The following is a 21,284-nucleotide window of genomic DNA, read 5'->3' as shown; positions in this document are numbered from 1 at the left end:
ACGGGCGGATGTGACGTCGGTAAAGCGACAAGAAACTCTAGCGTGAGGACGTAAACATACGAGGAGAATGGAGAACGGAGAAGTTTATTCAACATGGCTAGCGTGAGACAGACTGTCGGTTTTAGCGACTCAATGTATTTTTGGTAATTTAAAACTGAATTTACCGCAGATAGGAACATATTCTCAGCTCGCCTGTTCATCATCTGTGTTGTTGTGGAAACGACTCCCGCCGCGCAAGAGTGACGTTGCTCGTTAAGAACAAATCACGCAAATAAACGAATCTGATTCCACGGATGATTTCGTTCGGGCTCGAGAGGCCAATAAGGAGCTGGGTCCCAGACTCAATAGCTGGAACTGCGATGAGTCTGGAGTTCCAGGCTAGCGTGGTCCAGCGACGTCACCACTCAGAGGGCATTGCGTCGTCAACAACAATGGCTACCTACAAGTTAAACTAATTTTACAAATTTTATTAAAACTAAAACATTAAAGTGCCTATGACAGCAAAAAGCATGTTTGTTTCATATTGTCCGCGGTATTTTATGCTCCTGAATGAAATGGACCGTTTGGATGTGTGTAGAAGCAATGAAAATGAAAATAAGCGGCTTCCTAGTAATTGACTAGGATTGTGAATGTGACGTCAGCAGGAGAGTCTTCAGTAAACATCCAATACTACAGTACGCAGAACGACTGCGGATTCAGTTGATTTTGTGGAATAATTCGTTTATTTTTCGCATCACGCCAGCCAAATGTGTTAGAGAAAAATGTTGCTGCACCAGGAAGAGGCGTCTGAGACTTTTTGTGTTTCAGCCCGAGATTGGCGTAAACAATTCAGACAACTGCATGTGAGACGATTGGACGTATAAGGAAGTGAGTAAACATCGTGTTTTGTATTATGTCAAATACTGGGATCATGGCAGACATTTTAATAAGGAAGTGGCTTGCATTTTGTGGCCGGTGATCGGCTCTTTGCGTTCCCACTGAGAATGCGCTCTCCTCGGCTGGGTCACGACCAGTTCCGTGCTCCGATTTCGGCCGAGAATGGGCACTGCCAGCCTGCCGTTGTTTACGCTCTTTCCTCCTTGGAAGCCAGGGCGGGCAGGGTAATAACAAAAGCCGGTGGCATAAAATATAGTTCGGGAGGTGCAAGAAGTGGACAGTTTTGACCATTATGGAGTAATTTTGACATGTCGTACTGAATAAATGCATTTTTAATATTTCATATTCCATTTAGCACGAGACTGTTATTTGTCATGAACATACCATTTATTTAGCAATTGGGGATAAAAAGAATATCCTGTAAAAATATTGGAGTAGAGAGATTGAAAGAATGACATTTTGATACTCTCTTCGTCGCATTTTCCTCTTTATGAATAATTCCCCCTCAATGGGCTGAAGTCTAAAACAAATGAAACCTTTCCCCTACCGACGTCATCCTCCTGTTAGGGACGCTAGAGCCCTATAGTGGTAGGCGTGGCTAAATCGCAGATTAAAAAACTAATTTCTCGTCATCTGCGTTTTGCGAATTTGTTGTATATGGGCGAATCGTCTCACAGTATGATTCTAATTCACATAATAAGGCTATTTAAGACTTTTTTTTATCCTGTCGTACCCACTTTAAGAGGGATTTCAATATCAAATTATTATAACTCGTTCAAAACATCTTTTAAGAACTACTGTACATGTCTTTCTATAGTGGTTCCCTTTGCTACGTGTAATTGCACTCAAGGTTTGCTGACATATTTTATTTTAATCTACTGTTATTTGCATATGCATGAAATATTTGGTAACTTTTTATTCATGTTACGTTATTGCCTCCCATTAAGACGCTCTATTTTCCCTCCAAAAGATAGGGATGCTGCATGCGTTTGCGTGAAAAGAGCAGGTAGAGGTGCTCTCGATCGTCACTCAGTCAGTGCGCTCGGCTGTGATGCGTTCAGGCACCTGCTTTCCATCCGACAAACGACAGCGCTCCTCCTGCCGCTGCTTTCGATCGAGAAGAAGAGCATCGCTCCATTAGCGGCAGCCGGTTCCTTGCGGAAGCAGCATTGCGCACCTCCCTACCACCTCCTCACTCAGCCCTCCTCCTCCTCCTCCTCCTCCTCCTCCTCAACCTCGCAGCCTACGGAGGGGAGTTTTTCCTGTGTACTTTGCAGGGGGAGAAGGACACAATAGCATTGTACTAAGGTAAGCCACCCGTTTATTTCATGATGTCGGGGAACGAAGATTTTTTTCCCTCCCACTGCGCAATTTCTTCATTTGATGTGCATTCTTCTTAATGCAGGGTGCACACATTGACGCATCCCCCTCCCTTTATCACTGCGTCGTTTCCATCGGAATGCGGCAGCGTCTCCCTAGGGAGGCGCCTGAGCTCGGACCCTTAATGCGTTGTCGACAAAAAACCACGACCCCCATTATTTGCGCGTTATGTCGGGCCTGTGTGAGCATAGCGTGCGCATCAACGCCACCATCATCATCCTCCTCCATCCACGACCACCCTCCCTCCGTCCCAGCCCCCCCGCCCCGCTAACGTCAAAACAGCCGCACAGTTGCGTGATGCGATGCATTGCAAAGTGTTTGTCCTTCAAGGTCATTCATTGGATGCACTATTTAAATAGCGGGTTTGGATTTTTTTTATAAGTCGTGGAGGGGGTGGGGGGTAGCCTGCTGTCATGCTGCAGTGAAGTAGACCTGTGGTTCTGGTGGTGGAACTACAAGATGTGCCCGTTTATACAAATACGGGGTGGGCTGGCATGTTCCAATGCCATTGACAGTGATAGACGTCCAATTCATTTGAAATGGGAGGGATTGGAAGGGAATGATAAAAAAATAAATATTCTATTATTTATTTTTTTTAAAGGAGAGAATTATTTTTTTGTTTTTTATTTTTTACTTATATGGTGGCACGGTGGCAGAATGGCTATAGCACGTTCACCTCACAGTTCTGAGATCAAGGGTGCAATCCCAGCTTCGGGCCTTGTGTGGAGTTTGAATGTCCTCCCCGTGCCTGTGTGGATTTTCTACGGGTAGTCCAGCCTCCTCCTACATCCCAAAAATATGCATGATACATAATACACTGAGTGAACACTCCAAATTGTCCATAGGCAGTGGCGGTTCCTGGCATGGGAGGGCTGGGCAGTCGCCTGGGTCACCATTTTTCATCACGGGGCGCAAATGCGGTGCCACATGATTTGAGCAATACAGCCTGCAAATATTTGACCAATGAAGAGCCTCCCGTCACTTTGTGGCACTCATGATAAAGAGAGGAACAATTCCCACGTACAATGTTTATAAGAAGAATAGCATTCCATCCACTTTTCAGTGACAAATATTAGTAGGTCATTAAATTAAAGGTCATTTGAACTCATGGTTTCAAAACAAATATAAAATTAACGACAAACTAGATAGCATAACTAGCAGATCATGATACAACTGGAACAGCAACGTAAGAAATAATGAGCAGTATTTAACTAGCTTTAGATAATCTACTTTCACAGCCCAAGATCCACACAATGTGAGATGAATGATAGCACTTGTGTTTCCCTATGAGCATCTAAAACAAGATAACATAAGTTTTAATTACATACTATTTATTTTTAAAATATTTTGATATCGTATCGTGATGTATCGCTTCGCGACCCAGGCATATCGAGGTTCATAGAATTTTAGAGTTTTAGTGTATCGCCCAATCCGGAGCTGTAACGTCCTCTACCGCTCGACTAATCGGCTCTGAGGTCGCAAAAACCTCTGTTCACCCAGGGCACCGTCTAAGCCAGGACCGCCTGTTTTTGTAGGTATAAGTGTATGCTAAATGGTGGTTTGTCTTGTAGTGCCCTGCGATTGGCTGGCAACCAATTCAGGGTGTACCATGCCTGCATAGTTTGCTGGGATGGGCTACAGCACCTACGTGACCCTTTTGAGGATAAGCATGACGGAAGATAAATGAATGAACAATTTAAAAACTGTAAAGAAAAAAAATGAATTATATATATTTTTAAATTATTTTATATACCCCTTAAAATTAACCTTTAACAAACATTACACAGTATATATAAAAAAGGGGAAAAAAACACTTAAATGGTGTTCTTATCGTTTATTTTTAAATCTAATACAATAATACAATTTTGTTCATCTATTTATTTGACATTTTTAATTTAAAAAACAAAAAACAGAAAAAAATTTCATTTTTAAAGTGATTTATTTAAAATGTATTTTTTTCATATACAATTATATTATAATGTATTCTTTAACATTGTTTTATTTACATCCAAAATAAAAAGGGGGAAAAACTTCATTTTTAAAAATCAAATTTAATTATTTAAAATGTAATTTTTGAAAATGTATTTATGAAATGTCTTAAATACAAAAAAGGAAAAAAAGCAGTCGTTATTCTCTTTTTAATTTTTACAAAATGTAAGATGCATTATTTTATCTACTGTATTTAAAATAGAATTTAATCAAATGAAAAACAACAAAGGATAAAAACATGAAATGTTTTCTTTTTTTCGTATCCAAAAAAAAAAAAAAAAATTACTTGGTGTCAGTGATGTAGATAAACCAATAAAGGGAGGGACTTGGATGTCTCTCACCGTCAATGGAAACCAATTATTTATTTTGTCACAGAATAAATAGCCATTAATTAACTGTTACTAAACTAAATAAAACACAGCAAAACAGGAAAAATTGTCCTTATTCTATTGTGTTGGACTTTTGGAAAAAAACCTGCATCTGTATCACCTCTCTGCTCACCTGACTGGTCACTCTGGATTGATGTAGTCCGGCTCCATGACCCAGTATGTTGTGTTCACTATCATCCATTGATGAAGTGAGTGAGTGACAGTGAGGATCCAGGTCAGCGCCACAGACTGGCACAAACAAGCTCCAGGCCCGAAATAGAAACATGAGCACCGGGGGGGAAACAATTTACTGCTTCCACCCGCCCCCCAGAAAAAAAAAAAACCTGCAAAAAACAAAACAAAAACAGTGGAACCTGGGTTTTGTTCCTCTCGTTTTGGATGGATTGGGGTATAATGGAGGTGTGTGTGTGTGTTTTTTTTTGGTGGTATTGGCAAAAAAAGTTTGAGAAAACACTGTTCAAGTTGGCTGTATCGCAATATCTGACTACTATAATAGTATGATATTTGAATCTTTAGTTTTTCCAGATTTAGTTGTTTTTAGTTTTCAGAGTGGGTTTGTTTCTTTTTAAATTTTTAAGAATGACTTGTTTCTGGTTAGTTTGTATTTGTTTAAGAAGAGGTTTTTTTAATGGGGTTGCTCGTGATACTGCATCATCAGCAGGTGTATAACGTGTCAGTAGCCACGTTTACATGCTGACTTTTATTCATACCGATTCAAATCATTCCGAATGGAAATTTCACATCAGCTGTTTACATGTCACTTCATCTATTCCGATCCAGCGTTTACATGTGACTGCCTTTATTCCGAAAGGACGTTTGACAACTGCCGTCTGACATGCGCAGATTATTCAAAACAAAGCGTCACGTTGCAAAACATGGAGATCGATCGTCAGATCAGCTGCTGTTTTAACTTTTCGAGTGGAAACAAAACTTCAGAATGATACGCCGTTCATTTAAAAAGTTTTGTGGGTGCGCTGTGCATGTGCTTGGAAGCCATGTTGCAAGTGACGTTAATTACGTCACCAAGTGACGTCACCACGTCAGTACGGAGCATGTGCAGAAAGAACGCAACCAAACACCATTCCGCTTCCCTGTTTACATGATATAATTTTACTTCTAATCGGTTTGGGAAAAGGAATATTCCACCCCTGTGAATCGGAATGAAATTCCATTCGGTTTGGACCTGTTCATTCCGAATGAGGTGTTTATATGGAACACATTTATTCGGTTTGAACAAATATTCCGGTTGTAATTGGAATATTTGGCTCCATGTAAACGTGGCAAGTGTCAAAGCACTATACAAGTGAAAGTTCATTAACCATTTACTGATACTTCTCCTGTGCAAGATTTATGAATTAACTGCCATTTATTAAAATTTTAAGAATACATTTTATTAGATGTATTTATAAATTATTATTTTTAAATGGAAAAAGCATAGTTATTTGCTTTTAAATATAAAAGGCTTTTTAAAATTTCATTTATAAGAAATTAGTAAATGTATTTTTAATCAAAAGGAAAACATAAAAGCAAAAACCATGAAATGTTCTTTTTTTTATACATATTTTGAATTCATAATAAAATTGTCAAAAAAATGGTTGTGAATACCATTGAAATTTTTTTTTAAAGTCATATTTACTGTTTTGTTCCTGTTAGTAAATATAAAAAATTGTTAAAATATTCAATTTACAATTTACAATTTAAAATACATTTTAAAAAATGTGAAATAAATAAATAAAAATGAGGAATTTTCCTATTTATTAAAAAATGTAATTCCACAAAATTTAAAAATACTTCAAAGAAGAGAATATTTACTTTAGAATCATTCACTGCCAGCCCATCCCCATTCAAGTGCATTGGACGTCTATTGCCAGCAATGACACTGAAACATGATCATTGGCTTTCAGCTCAAATGGATTGGACATCTATCACTGTCAATAGCAGCACCTTTAAAAAAAAAAAAAAAAAGAAAAAGAAAAAAAAGCTCATACTAAGTATTGAATAGTATGAAGAAAAATAACTTGACAGTTTTAACTTGTGTTTGACTTTGGTCTTGGCTAATCTTACCTTATTGAATTGACGTTAATGTCTGTGCAGCCGCAGCCGCAGCCATGGGTAAACAGAACAGCAAGTTGACACCTGAGGTGATGGAAGACCTGGTGAAGAACACAGAGTTCAATGAGCACGAACTAAAGCAGTGGTACAAGGGCTTTCTCAAAGACTGCCCTACCGGAAGGCTCAACCTGGAGGAGTTCCAGCAGCTTTACGTAAAGGTGGGTCCAAAGCCCATCTCTTTTCCTCTCAACATCGCAGTGCTTTGACATTTTTCATATGTCCAATCTTGATTTTTTTTTTTTTTTTTTTTTTTTTGGTACTCTATTTTTGTAATGTTATTCTTACCCATATTCGGGCACGTGACTATTTTTGGTAAATTAAAATAATTAACTTTAATATTATTAACATTATATATATTTGTACCTGTCCTGTTCAGCTGCTTGACACAGAGAATTGGAATCTGACTGTCCTATTGGTCTGAACAGTTTTAATGCATCACATGTAGGGTTGTTCCGATCACGTTTTTTTGCTCCTGATCCGATTCCGATCTTTTTAGTTTGAGTATCTGCCGATCCCAATATTTCCCGATCCGACTGCTTTTTTTTTTGCTCCCGATTCAATTCCAATCATTCCCGATAATTTTTCCCGATCATATACATTTTGGCAATGCATGAAATGCAAAAAAATGAATAAAACTCGGACGAATATATACATTCAACATACAGTACTGTATCTGTTTATTATGACAATAAATTCTCAAGATGGCATTTACATTATTAACATTCTTTCTGTGAGAGTGATCCACCGATAGAAAGACTTGTAATTCTTAAAGGACAAATGTGACTTTGTGTATTGTGACTAAATATTGCCATCTAGTTTATTTGTTGAGCTTTCAGTAAATTATACTGTAGCCATCCCCAAATGCATGATGGGAAGTGGAACCATGACTGTGCGTAGTGCTACCAATTGGTATATCTTCTCTGAGTTGGGAAATAACATAGGGTGATAAGTAAAGATTATTTACCACCTTACTTCCCACGATATTTCTAATCGTAGAGAGAGGATTGTAAGGCTTTAACCAATTAAAAAACGGCTCCAAAGCCTTCCAAAATTCACTCTACTCATTTTCCGCTGCCTTTTAGCTCTCTATATAGGTAAAACGGCGCCATTACAGATTGAGTGCGACAATGCGTGAGTGGGTCGTGCAGCGCATGCATTAATTGCGTTAAATATTTTAACGTGATACATTAAAAAAAAAAAAAAAAATTACCGGCATTATCGGGATAAATTTGATAACCCTACCTTAAGCCAAAACTTAAAACTCTGGATGAGTGTAACATATTATGTCTGTAACGTTAAATACAATTAGAAAATGAATTATATATATATATATATATATATATATATATATATATATATATATATATATATATATATATATATATATATATATATATATAAAATATATATATATATATATATATATATATATATATATTTTTATCTATTTATTTATCTATTAATTTATTTATTTAATATATATATTTAAAAAAGGCATGTCCGATATTTTTTTGCCGATTCCGATAGTTTGAAAATGACGTGATCGGACCCGATCGATCTGCATCTGTAAATTCACATGGGAATATGATATACTCCAAATGTGATGATTAGACATTGTGTTGGGTTATTAGGGGAAAGCAGCGAGCAAGAAGGGGTTAAAGGGGACAGAAAGGAAAATAGAAAAGGAGAGTGAGACAGAAGAGAAGAACAAACAACTAACTTTTAATATTATTAACTAGAAAATGCCATTGCAGTAGAATTTGCATAGGAATGTTTACATACTGGTTGGTTAACTTCATTAGGTCACTCCCAAATGATTCTGGGGCATTTCTGGTCCCTTCTTGTTGATTACTGGGAATTACTAGGTCACTTCCTATTCATGTCGAACCGCTTCCTGTTGATTCTGGGATATTTCCAGGTCATCTCCTTTTGATTCTGCTGCATTTTTGGGTCACGTGCTGTTGAAGACACATTGCAGTGTATACATTTTACATTTTCCTGTTAGCAAAACTGGTGCCGTCCATGACTATCCATTTTTGCACACCTTGGCCACTGTAGACAACCACTGACAATAACAAAGAGTAGTGTAACAAATGTTGATCAAACTTATTTTTGACAGCCTACAAACTAATGCACAGTTGGTTGTGTGGTGAGAAATCACAACATAATGGCAGGAAACGGAGACGTGATGAAATTTAGTGGGCAAAGTTTCCCAATATATAACAACTTTAACGGTCTAAAGAATGGAGAGGTTTAGAGAGAAGGTTAAAATATGCACTGGGGAAAAAATCGAAGTCATGCAAAGCCCGAGGTTTTTTTTGTTTTTTTTTTTAAGTTGGGGCATTGTTTTCTGTGAAGCACAAAGCCGTGGTCATGATGAAATCGTATTGTTAACTTTGCACAATAGACTAAAAACAAAAAACAAAAAAAAATTCTCTACATAACACATAAAGAGTCAGTTGAACTAAGGGAGCCTCAGAAACACTATCATATCAGCAGGCTGTCTTCAGGTTCTATTGGAGCAGCGTATTCTTATGTTTGCATATATATATATATATATATATATATATATATATATATATATATATATATATATATATATATATATATATATATATATATATATATATATACAGTATACAGTATTCTTTCTCCTCCAAACACGAGAACCTGTGTTTCTACCAAAAAGTTCTATTTTGGTTTCATCTGACCATAACACATTCTCCCAGTCCTCTTCTGGATCATCCAAATGCTCTCTAGTGAACCGCAGACGGGCCTAGACGTGTACTTTCTTCAGCAAGGGGACACGTCTGGCAGTGCAGGATTTGAGTCCCTGGCGGCGCATTGTGTTACTGATAGTAGCCTTTGTTACTGTGGTCCCAGCTCTCTCTAGGTCATTCGCTAGGTCCTCCCGTGTGGTTCTGGGATTTTTGCTCACCGTTCTTGGTATTTTGACGCCACGGGGTGAGATCTTGCATGGAGCCCCAGATCGAGGGAGATTATTAGTGGCCTTGTATGTCTTCCATTTTCTAATAATTGCTTCTACAGTTGATTTCTTCATACCAAGCGTTTTACCTATTGCAGATTCAGTCTTCCTAGCCTGGTGCAGGTCTACAATTTTGTCTCTGGTGTCCTTCGACAGCTCTTTGGTCTTGGCCAAAGTGGAGTTTGGAGTGTGACTGACTGAGATTGTGGACAGGTGTCTTTTATACTGATAAAGAGTTATAACAGGTGCCATTGATACAGGTAACGAGTGGAGCCTTGTTAGACCTCGTTAGAAGAAGTTAGACCTCTTTGACAGCCAGAAATCTTGCTTGTTTGGAGGTGACCTAATACTTATTTTCCACTCTAATTTGGAAATAAATTCTTTAGAAATCAAACAATGTGATTTTCTGCTTTTTTTGCACATTCTGTCTCTCATGGTTGAGGTTTACCCATGTTGACAATTACAGGCCTCTGTAATCTTTTCAAGTAAAAGAACTTGCTCAATTGGTGGTTGACTAAATAATTATTTGCCCCACTGTATTTGCCGAGCCCGAATTTCAAGCCAAACCTTGAGATCTGTCTATATGGTGTCTTGACCAATCTGTTTTGTTCGTCTTTGCAGTTCTTCCCGTATGGTGATGCCTCTAAGTTCGCACAACATGCCTTCCGTACATTTGACAAGAACGGCGACGGCACCATTGACTTCCGAGAGTTCATCTGCGCGTTGTCTATCACGTCACGCGGCAGCTTTGAGCAGAAGCTCAACTGGGCCTTCAACATGTATGACCTGGATGGAGATGGCAAGATCACCAGGGTTGAGATGCTGGAGATCATTGAGGTCGGTGGTGATCTGTTTCTTCTTTCAAAAGCGGGTGATAGATGAGGGAGTGAGAGTGAAAGATCATGTTTCAGTGCCTTTGACAGCAATACCCATCCAGTCTTTTTGAATAGGTATTAATTTGAATCTTTCAAGTTAAAAAGATGTAAAGTGTATTTAATTCAATTCACTTATTTAAATCCTTTTTAAAATGTATTTTACGATGTGTATTTCGAATTGTTACATATTTTGCTTGACAAAATGAGAAAAAACTGAAAATATTTAATGAAAAATGTATTTAATTTATTTAAAAAATATTTTGAATAACAAAAGGGAACAAAAAAATGTAAATATTCTCTTTATATGTAATGTTTTTAAGTTTATAGATTCTGAGATAGGCCATTTTGTCATTCAAATATCTTTATATTTCAGCAACACAAATGTCAGAAATGTCAAAATTGCTCTGTAGTTGTATTTTTTTGTGTTAAATGTGCACATATCATTTTACAGTGATCCCTCACTACTTCGCCCTTCAAACATCACGCCTTCAGTCCATCGCGGATTTTTTTTTCAATTAAAAAAATAAAATAAAATACAGGATTTTATTGAGATGTCCCATCCGATCACGTACAGCCTCTCAAGGCCAAATTATACCGGACGCGTGTGCGGTACGGATCCACCAAGCTCCGTGTTGACTGTGTGCTCCGCAGTCCGTCAAAAATAGGCAAAACAAACTGGCGGCGCTAGGGTTGCACGATAATTATCGGTCTGATAATTATCGGTCCAATAATAGGAATTATGATGTCATCCCAATAAATCCAATAACATTATATATCATTGGGCCTATTTATATTAATTTTGGCACGTGTCGGTGGATTGGGATGTGTGCGTTTGTTTCCACTCCTGTTTAGCCAGTATGCAAAGTTTTGTTACTGTTCTAGAGGCCTTATTTTCCCATCAATAATAATAATAATAATACATGTTATTTATAACACACTTTGGATTTGAAAAACAGATCTCAAAGTGCACATTGCCATGTAAAAAAATAAAAAGACTAAGAACAAAAGAGTAAAAGCAAAAATAGAAACATAGATGAAATCAGATAGAAATCACTGAGTCATGAACCTTACTATGGCAATTAGCAAATGTTTGCATTTTACAGTGTTATGTTTACATGTTATTGAGAGGCCTTTTGGTTATTGATAGGCTTGCTGACCTATAATTGCCAGGTTATGAAAGTTGTTTCATTCTCCTGTTTCACCAAATGTTTTATCTGCCAACAAAGTACAATGCCTGTTGGGTTTATGCTTGTTTTAGTTCTGTGCTTATTGTTCAGGGGAACACATCATCAGTGATATTGACTTATTGATTGTGATTGACTGAAATTATATTTATTTGAAAAAAATTAATATGGGCACTTTATTTGAAGTCAAAACTGTTCTCGTCTTTGTTATTTTCATTATAATCTTCATGTCATAATGAAAATTCTGGTTAGGTCAAAGGTAAATCTATGCTGAATCCACCACTAGTATTTTTGACCTACAGGTGTTCAAAAACTCAGGTAAATATACATTGAAAAATTATATATGTATATTATGTTATTGTATCGGTATCGGCCTTAAGGAGTTGGAAGTTAATGATATCGGTTTTAAAAAATGAATATTATCGTGCACCCCTAGGCGGCGCACAACTGCGATCTGGCAGCTCGTGTGATCGCGCACGATAATGTGGCATTAAAAACAACGACAAACACATGAAGTCTGTCCTCAGCAGAGAAGCACAGAGAGAGGTGGATTTGACTGAACTTTTTTTCCCGATTTTTTTTTTTTTTTTGCTTTTACCATGGGTTCGTGACACCCCGACCATGTCAACAACCCGTTCTCTACTATTTAATTACTGCTTTAAATTACATAACTAGCATAACTAACCGTCCATCCTCATAGCTTCTGCTATGGTGTTTCATGCAGATTCCTTTTTAAAGTTGCCCTTATAAAAAGGATCTGCTGTGTCATAAATCACTTTGTAACTTTCCACCTCCATAATGAATCATTCATCGTCCATGTTCGCTGGTATTTAAATCGTGAATAAGCACCTGGCCTGTTGACTCCAGGCCTGGCTCCGCCCATTTTGATGGATGGGTCTCCGGAAAAATAGAAAATAGCCCAAACCCTCCGTCGGGCTCTGGCATGGCAAAGCTTGTCCACACTCAATCCGTAGCACATATGCAGCCGGTATAATTTGAACAATATGATAGAATGGAATCGGATTGGCTCCGCCGCTGTACCTCGGCGGATCTCAGTATACTTTGGCCTTCACTCCCTCTCCTGCTGCTTTTCTTTCTCACCAGGCAGCTGCAGCTTGTTAAAGTTAACGATGAGTAACAAGGGAGCTGCTTTGAACTTGCCATAGAAGCTTGAGAGTACTACCTTTCAAAGACGCCGACTCGTTTAACTTGTTACGCATTGGCTGTAGTGTGCTGTGGCAACTCATTGTGTTGTGTTGTGTGCTGTTCTAAGCAGCATGAGCTGATTTGAGAGGACCCACTCAATGAAGCATTTAATAAAAAAATTATACTTTGGGTGAAAAAAGAGTAAAAATACATATCTTGAATGTATCTCGTTCCAATGCTAAATCTGAATAAATACACTGAACACACCGATAAAAAAAGAACAAAGAAAAAAAAATTATGTAAATAAGCTACACCTCTACTTCACGGATTTCGATCATCACGGTGGGGGGTCCCCATTAACCGCGAAAAACGAGGGATCCCTGTACATCGATCAGAGGCTCTTTAAGCAAATCAAAATCAAATTACACTCAGCAAATATCGTCTCATTGTGCAAAGAATCTAGATGTTATCATATTGTCACAAAATTGGTGTTTACAGTAACAACATTTTTGGTATGGAATTCAATCCGGTTTGAATGACTCAAAGATTGAAAAACAGCAGCATCGGGTGTGGCACGTCCTGCACAGTCACCATGGATTGAGGTGGTAGAGTGTGACTGTCATAGTGCTGCACACCTGCACCAGAGAGGGAGGCGGCCAGGCGACGACTGGGTGCGTGTGTGTGATGGCAGGACTGCAGTTGTATTGAATTACAGCATTACAACAGTGCCATCTTTATGCAAGCACTGAGGAGATTGGAGAAACAGGCCCGGAGTGACTAATCGGGAGCTTCTGGACGATTCCAGAAGGGCCGGCCGGCCAGAAGGGCCGGTCCGGGTTTTATTAAAAAAAAAAAAAAAATTACACTGTTATAATTTTTTGTTTGGTATTTATTTATGACAGTGTCACTGAGTATAACTTACATTCTGTTACCGCTGTCCCTGTGGGCCGTCTTAAAAAAAAAAAAAAAAACAGTATTATTTTTTTTTCCAGACTCATCCTCACGTGTGCAGACGAAAAATACAGCATGCAGCTCCGCCCCCTAATTGTAGTCTGTATTGAGCCAAATTAGCTGCTATCTCGGTGCTCGGATGGATAAAAAGAGCAAGGGTGGCGCTGAAAAATAAGAATTAAAAAGAGAAAAGCACTCGTGAAAGAATCGGCAAAATGCGCGAAAATAGCTAATTTTTTTCATGCAACGACCTTGCTGCCTCAAACTACAGAGGATTACAACGAAAGTGGTAAGGCCAGATGGCGAATAAAATGCAACTTGCACCGTGTGATACGACAATATGTAATTGTGGAAACTTTGGCTTCTTGTAGCACCTCACAAGGGATATGTAGCAGCAAGCATTAGCCATAATGAACACACCACAGGTGCAGAGCTGGAAGGTAGGATTGCCATGTCGTTCAGCGAGTGAACATTAGAATTAATATAATCAATTACGTGGCGTTTTTAAAGTGGAAATGGAACATGGATAATAGTATTATTAGAAGTTGTTACAATGTGCAATACGTATTCTTTATTTTTCATATTGTTATGTTGCTATGTTTGTTTTATCTGTAAGCACTCATTTTGTTAATAGTTGATGTTGCAGAAAAGGTCTTATTTATTCATTTATTTTAGGGCGGTAATTAATTTTTTTAATGAATCACGTTAAAATATTTGACGCAATTAACGCACATGCCCTGCTCAGACAGATTTAAATGACAGTACAATGACATGCCCACTTATTGTGTTTTATGGAGTTTTGCCGCCCTCCGCTGGCGCTTGGGTGCGACTGATTTTATAGGCTTCAGCACCCATGAGCATTGTGTAAGTAATTATTGACATCAACAATGGCGGGCTAATAGTTTATTTTTTGATTGAAAATTTTACAAATTTTATTAAAACGAAAACATTCAAAGGGGTTTTAATATAAAATTTCTATAAGCGGTACTAACATTTATCTTTGAAGAACTACAAGTCTTTCTATCCATGGAGCGCTTTACCAGAATGTTAATAATGTTAATGCCATCTTGTTGATTTATTGTTATAATAAACAAATACAGTCCTTATGTAGCGTATGTTGGATGTATGTATCCATCTTGTGTCTTGTCTTTCCATTCCAACAATAATTTACAGAAAAATATGGCATATTTTATAGATGATTTGAATTGCGACTAATTACGATTAATTTTTAAGCTGTAATTAACTCGATCAAAAATTTTAATCGTTTGACAGCCCTAATTTATTTTTCAAATGTATCATTTAATATAGTTTTTTTTTTTAATCCATTTTTAAATTTGTTCAAAATATGTTGTGTTGCACTTGTTAAAATAAAGCCACCTTGTTAAACAACCATTACCTGCACTGAATTGGAATACACAGAATTACAGTACACGGCTTTAGAGAACACTGAACACGTGTATGCATAATGACATAATTTTAAATGAGTGGGCCGGTCTGAGGCATGAAATTCCAGGGCCGAAAATGAGTCCCACTCCGGCCCTGTTGGAGAATATTGCATGTGTTTGTGGAATTCAAACATGATCGTGATACATGTGTAAGTGCTTTCACACTATACTGGTGTCTACCAAGGGTGTGAATCACCACCTTCATGATGACATAAAATCCATTCTTTGAATACAGTATTGGCGATATTAAAAAGTCAGTCACGATTTGATTGAATTCAAGTTGCTTTGAAAGATTTTGAACAAAATCATGCACACGTGTCTTTGTAAATAGTACATTGAGATTAAAAGTAGCAACTCCCTTCTAGTGCATCGCACAATGAATTGACATCATAAATAACATACAATCAAATTATCTAAAAATTAAAAAAAAAAAAAAAAACACAATGCCAGTATGAAATTATGTATGAAATTAAGTATAAAATTCATGCTTAAAACACAACTATTATACATCATATTTTGTATGCTTTTGTTATGCTTGCATGAGAACATGGTAGCATTAATCTGTTGAGTGTCCCTCCCCATAGCCTTCACAATATGCCCAAATATGGACTGTTATGTTCCTGTTTTCCAATATTCCCTGAATGGATACAATGAGCGCCTGTGGTTTAAAGACTAAGCTTATCTTCGTTCTAGCAGGGACTGGTGTTAAAGGTCTCAGCTCAAAGATGTTTTTGTATGGAAAAATACCCAGGTTTGTGAGATGATGAGTTTCGTTTCTTAGTAAGTTTCGTTTCACGGTGGGCTTCAGCACCGCCCTTTCAACAGTATAAATGTCCGGCCTCTATTGTAGTTCTTTGTACTTTCTGGGTGATCACAGCTCCTGGCTGAGTCACATCGGTTTGTACCCAAGAGCTCTTGTTCATAAAGCCTTCGAAGAAAAGCAATCCATGGTTGGGGTCGTATTCATTTCTCTAATCGAGCTATCGAGGTAACACTTGTCTTGGAATTCAAATTTGAGCTTCCCTGACAATACGTTGACAAATTTACAATCAGACTGAGAATCATTCATAACAGTAGTCTGTGATAATAGTAGCAGTGACAGTATCCTGGAAGTTGATCCTTATCCTTTATAGTGACTACCAGTTTAAGTCATTCGCTGACCATGCTCATAATGCAAAACAATTGTATGTCAAATCATATTGCCATAAAATGGCACCTCCATTTAAAAAAAAAATAAAAAATTAATGAGACAATACAATCCACATGAAATGGTAGGGTTGGCAGCCAGCTGTAACTGCTATGTTTATTTGACTGAATGACAACAAAACCTTCATTGTTTTTCATTGTTATTCCTTTTAAGAATTAAATAACTAAAGAGTAAATATGTCTTAATTAAAAGAAAACGTTTGTAATCATTAAGAGAAAAACGTATATTCTGTTCCACTTTATTTATTTTCAGTTTTTCAACTGTATTTAAATGAATGAATAATAAATCATAAAAACTTGGAGGAGAAAGACACGGTCGTGAGGGCGGGCGTGGAGGCCGGTGGCGCGTCCCCTCATCCCTTCTCTGAAGGCCACTTAATCGGGGCGGGATGGTCAAGGGGACCACCATGGGTCCCGGGGGGATGGCAGTGAACCCCTTGCCAAAGCTGGGAGAGGAGCAATGGGCCGAGCTGTCTCACCGCCCTGATTGGCTGGTGAGGTGCTGTGGCCCTGGAGCGGCCCCCGTGCAGCATTTCCACTTGTCTGCAAGACTATCACACGTCTGATAGGATTCACACATGACTGGGTGCAATTTGACACACTCAAGTAGAGAGACTGCCGTTGCCAGGATTAGCGATCAGGCAGCATAGAATAGGATGTAAATGTGTCCACACCTACAAATGTTTTACATAATACTGGGTTCGACACCTGAAATTGCTGATTTGTGTACGCTCCACCCCACCTAATCACATCTCTTTTTTACTCACTCAGGGAGTTCTGGCAAAAAATTCAAGCCACTTTCACCCCTGCATATGATATCCACATAAGCACAGATGTAATTCAAAACAATAAAACAGTTTAACGTTTTGTCCATTTATTGGAAAACATGTAGGATGCCATAACAGAATGGCGCTCACTCCTCTTCTTCCCACTGCAGGCTATCTACAAAATGGTGGGAACAGTGATCATGATGAAGATGAATGAGGACGGCCTGACCCCGGCACAGAGGGTAGACAAGATCTTCAGCAAAATGGATAAGAACAACGACGATCAGATCTCGCTGGAGGAGTTCAAGGAAGCGGCCAAGAGCGACCCTTCCATCGTGCTGCTGTTGCAGTGTGACATGCAGAAGTGAAGCCCGCTTCCTGTGAAGCCCCTCCATCCATACGCCTCAAAACACCACTTCTGCTCGCTCCCCAAGACCCCTCCCTTTCCCGCGCCACCCCTGCCTGCATCCACACATACAGACACACATACAAGCACTGGACTGCTGTTTAAATGTCTCATTTCACAGGGGGTTAAAAAAAAAAAAACTCTTTTTCAATGGACTCGCTTCTTGTGGTCGTATGCATGAGAAATATGTCAAATTTGCGGAATCATTTTGAATATAGCGATAAGATAATGCTACATTTCTATTTCAGGACATGTTGTTGTGCACCGTAAACACTCCACACAAAAACGTGCGCGCCGTCTTTGGATATTGCGGGTGCTTTCTGACAACCAGCCACCATTTTGCGATGGGGGGAAACTTTGCAGAGTCGAGGCACAGTAAATTCGCAGTCTAGTATTAATGTAAAATTTCTTATTCGATCCAAACTGGTTAAATCAATTACTGTTTGCCCAGGTTTTAGGGATGGTATTTGCTAAGGTACTAAAATATATATATGAAGTGAGGAAGAAGCGGCATGGAAAATGAATGAATGAATGAAAACATTTATTAACCGTAATAGACATCCAATCCGTTTTGACTGTGAGTGGCTGAAATCAAAATTTATTGCGGGCCATAATAAAAAATGTTTAGTCTTTTTATTGATTCGGTGAATGAGGGTGTGCTGGCTCCATGCAGCTATTGGCACACACTGTCTTCTATAAGCAAATAAATTGAAAGGCTACAGAGTGAAAACAATGAAAATGAAACTAATGGTGTCTGTCAGCGCAAGTTTCTCAATAGTGACTTAACTTGACCTGTGTTTTGAAGGAATTACTTAGATGTTGGAAAAATTCAGCCAGTGAAAGACTGTTCAGTGCTGCTACTCGTGATCTCGATGAGTGAAGGAACAGATGTCAGTGTGATAAAGCAGAGAAGCCTTTTTTCATGGAAAAAAGTCACTTTAGCTCAAGAAGTACATAGGTTTATCAGCAAATCATGTACATGATTTAATATATAGTGAGTCATGTTAAACATTTACATTTATATTTTATTCTTATTTATATTGTGCATTGTTGAAATGTCAGTACCAAATAAATATTATCAAATGAATAGATTCATAATTTTAAGCATTTAGAATTCATGTCTTTAGAAAATAATGTAAATAATAACTTGCTTAATTGTGTTTTGTTTTTTAGATATAAAAATCTAGAAAACATTTATAATATTAAAGTTTTTTGAGTGACCAAAAACAGTCCCCTGCATTGTCAAGGGTTAACCTTTGATACTCTAAATTTACAAAACACTTGTTCAAGTGCCGTCCAACATGGCGGCCATGTTCGTCCACAGGAAATTCTTTCAATCCTGGTATTTACAAAGTATTCACTGAGTAAGTGTCGTGGTAGTTGGTAAATAAAGAAGAACATGTATATTAAAAGAATCCCATTGACAGTTATAGATGTCCAATGCATTTTGAAGGGGAGGTCGGACAGCGATAATTCCCTGCCAACCTCTCCCAGTCAAAATGGATTGGACGTCTGTCATCGTCAATGACAGCCAAAGAGTTAATAACCTAAAGTCAACATTTTGGATTGGGAATTTGTTAAGCGTACGCGTGTCAAATTTGAAAGCAAAATCTCTACAAATCTAGAATAGACATCCATTCTTGTCAACAACAGCCACAGTTAAGTTTCCCCCCATACCAATATGGCAACACACCGACTACTTCTAGTGGAGCACTGCCTATTGGACCGTGTTCCCACCAGCCAGCCTTTCTTTGCAAGTTGTTCACCGCTGATACTACCATACTGCTTACCGTAACAGTAAAAAAGAAAAAAAAACAATAATAACAATAAAAAAAAAAACAGTCCTACAATAATTGTAACAATAGTGTCTCTGCCAGCCAGACTTGTAAAGCTCATGGATGATAGAGAGATGTTCGCAAATGACTGAAAAAGTATTGCATGCATATATTATGTGTCGAAAAAGAAGATATATATATATATATATATATATGTATTTATATACTGTATATATATATATATATAATCTATTACCTTTTTAATTTTTTGCATCTTCAGTGGTTATAAATAAGGAAATCCTCTTGAGATTCTTTTCGTATTGTTGCATGGGATGTACAGTGTAAGCTCACCTGAGGTGGGAGCATGCTTCCCTCCGCATTCATTCACGCACTTATACAGTATATGAATTTTTGAATTTTCAATCATATTAATAATATATGACAGATACGAAGGAGTACTAGGGCCACACGTATGAAAAATATTTATGCTGAAGGAACTTATATACATTATTTTAAAAAATGCAAGTATTTTATTTATTTATGTATTTATCAATCTATCAATTTATTTATTTATTTATTTATTATCATAAAACTGCAACTATTACCCTATGAAATTACAATATTTTCTGTAAAAAAATACTTTTAACCCCCCAAAATACAACTTTATTTTCATTTTCAATTTTAATTTTCATTTCATTTGTTCCCCCAGAAATAATTATTTTTAGCTTTTTGAATTCTAACATTAAATATTTTTCCTTTCAAATTATATCTCTTTTTGTCAAAATATAAGACTTTTTTTTTTGTTGATAAACGATATGACTTGAGAACATATTTAGCGACTTTTCTAGAAAAAGTTTTTTTTTTTCTTAGAAAAGGGGCATGGTGTATTAAACTTCAAATATTATCACTTTATTCTCATTGTATAATAATGTAATTTTTAACTTTTCAGTGCGGCTCTAATTTATACTCCTTTGTGGAATACACACTCACATGCACACGAGTGGCACACAATTAGCTGCCTATTTGGTTTGTTTACACAGTACATATCGACATGTTTACAAAGTGCACTGCTATAATAATCCAATGATCTCCATGCTGAGAGCTCCCTATGGAACGGGACTCATATTCCAAAGCAGCAGCTGCAAAAAAAAAAGTTTACTGGAAAAACTGCATTCCAACATTGAAATTGTTTTACACATGTGAAATGTTTAGTTTAGCTTTTTGAATCAGTCTTTCCAGCACATTAGGCTTCCCTGTTCACAGGCTATGCAAGCGTGGACTGAGTGTCTGCTTTGTGAGTTCACAAGCCCAATAGCAGACGCGGCAGAAAAGCTCCCCATAATAATCTCATTTATTATTATAGTCTACGGTATGTACACATTTCAGTCTAGCCCGACACCACATGGAGATCTTTAATGTCAAGTAAATGTTTCTATCAAATATGAAAACTCATGATACAAGTGATTGTATTCTTTTATACATGTGGCATGTGTTGCACCCCTTAAACCAACCAACAAACAAAAAAGCTTGCATTCTGTTGTGATTAAAATTAATAAACCACAAACAGTCTTTTTTCCAAACACAATGATGGTGCTGCTACTGACTGACAGGTTAGAAGGATAGAGATCAAAACAATAGTTTGTTTGTTTGTTTTCACTTTTACTTCCATAACTTCATGACTTTCCTTACAGAAAAACACCCTGACTTGACCTGTATAGAAAACATATAGCTTTTAGTTTCCTTGAACATTTTCAGTTTTTCTCTAAAAATAAAATGAGCAAATGGGACATTATTCTT

The 21,284-nt window shown here is 37.5% G+C and overlaps 1 protein-coding gene across 2 annotated transcripts; it reads left to right on the top strand.

The window, feature by feature from the left end:
- The first annotated feature begins 1,928 nt into the window (after positions 1 to 1,928).
- Positions 1,929 to 21,258, top strand: vsnl1b (visinin-like 1b). 2 transcript variants are annotated; one of them, XM_057859974.1, is made up of 4 exons: positions 1,929 to 2,184; positions 6,729 to 6,904; positions 10,354 to 10,569; positions 17,477 to 21,257. In XM_057859974.1, exons 2-4 carry the CDS (start codon positions 6,743 to 6,745, stop codon positions 17,672 to 17,674), a joined length of 576 nt encoding a protein of 191 aa, XP_057715957.1. In that variant the 5' UTR covers positions 1,929 to 2,184; positions 6,729 to 6,742; the 3' UTR covers positions 17,675 to 21,257. The 2 variants fall into 2 exon arrangements, with proteins under 2 accessions (XP_057715957.1, XP_057715958.1); XM_057859975.1 differs by lacking the exon at positions 1,929 to 2,184 and having other exon boundaries at positions 6,733 to 6,904; positions 17,477 to 21,258.
- Positions 21,259 to 21,284: the final 26 nt, after the last annotated feature.

Source organism: Corythoichthys intestinalis, chromosome 15 (genome assembly GCF_030265065.1).
Source record: "Corythoichthys intestinalis isolate RoL2023-P3 chromosome 15, ASM3026506v1, whole genome shotgun sequence".
In the NCBI taxonomy this organism is placed as follows: Eukaryota; Metazoa; Chordata; class Actinopteri; order Syngnathiformes; family Syngnathidae; genus Corythoichthys; species Corythoichthys intestinalis.
The sequence above is the reverse complement of the archived record's forward strand: the minus strand, read 5'-3'. Positions and strand labels throughout refer to the sequence as shown.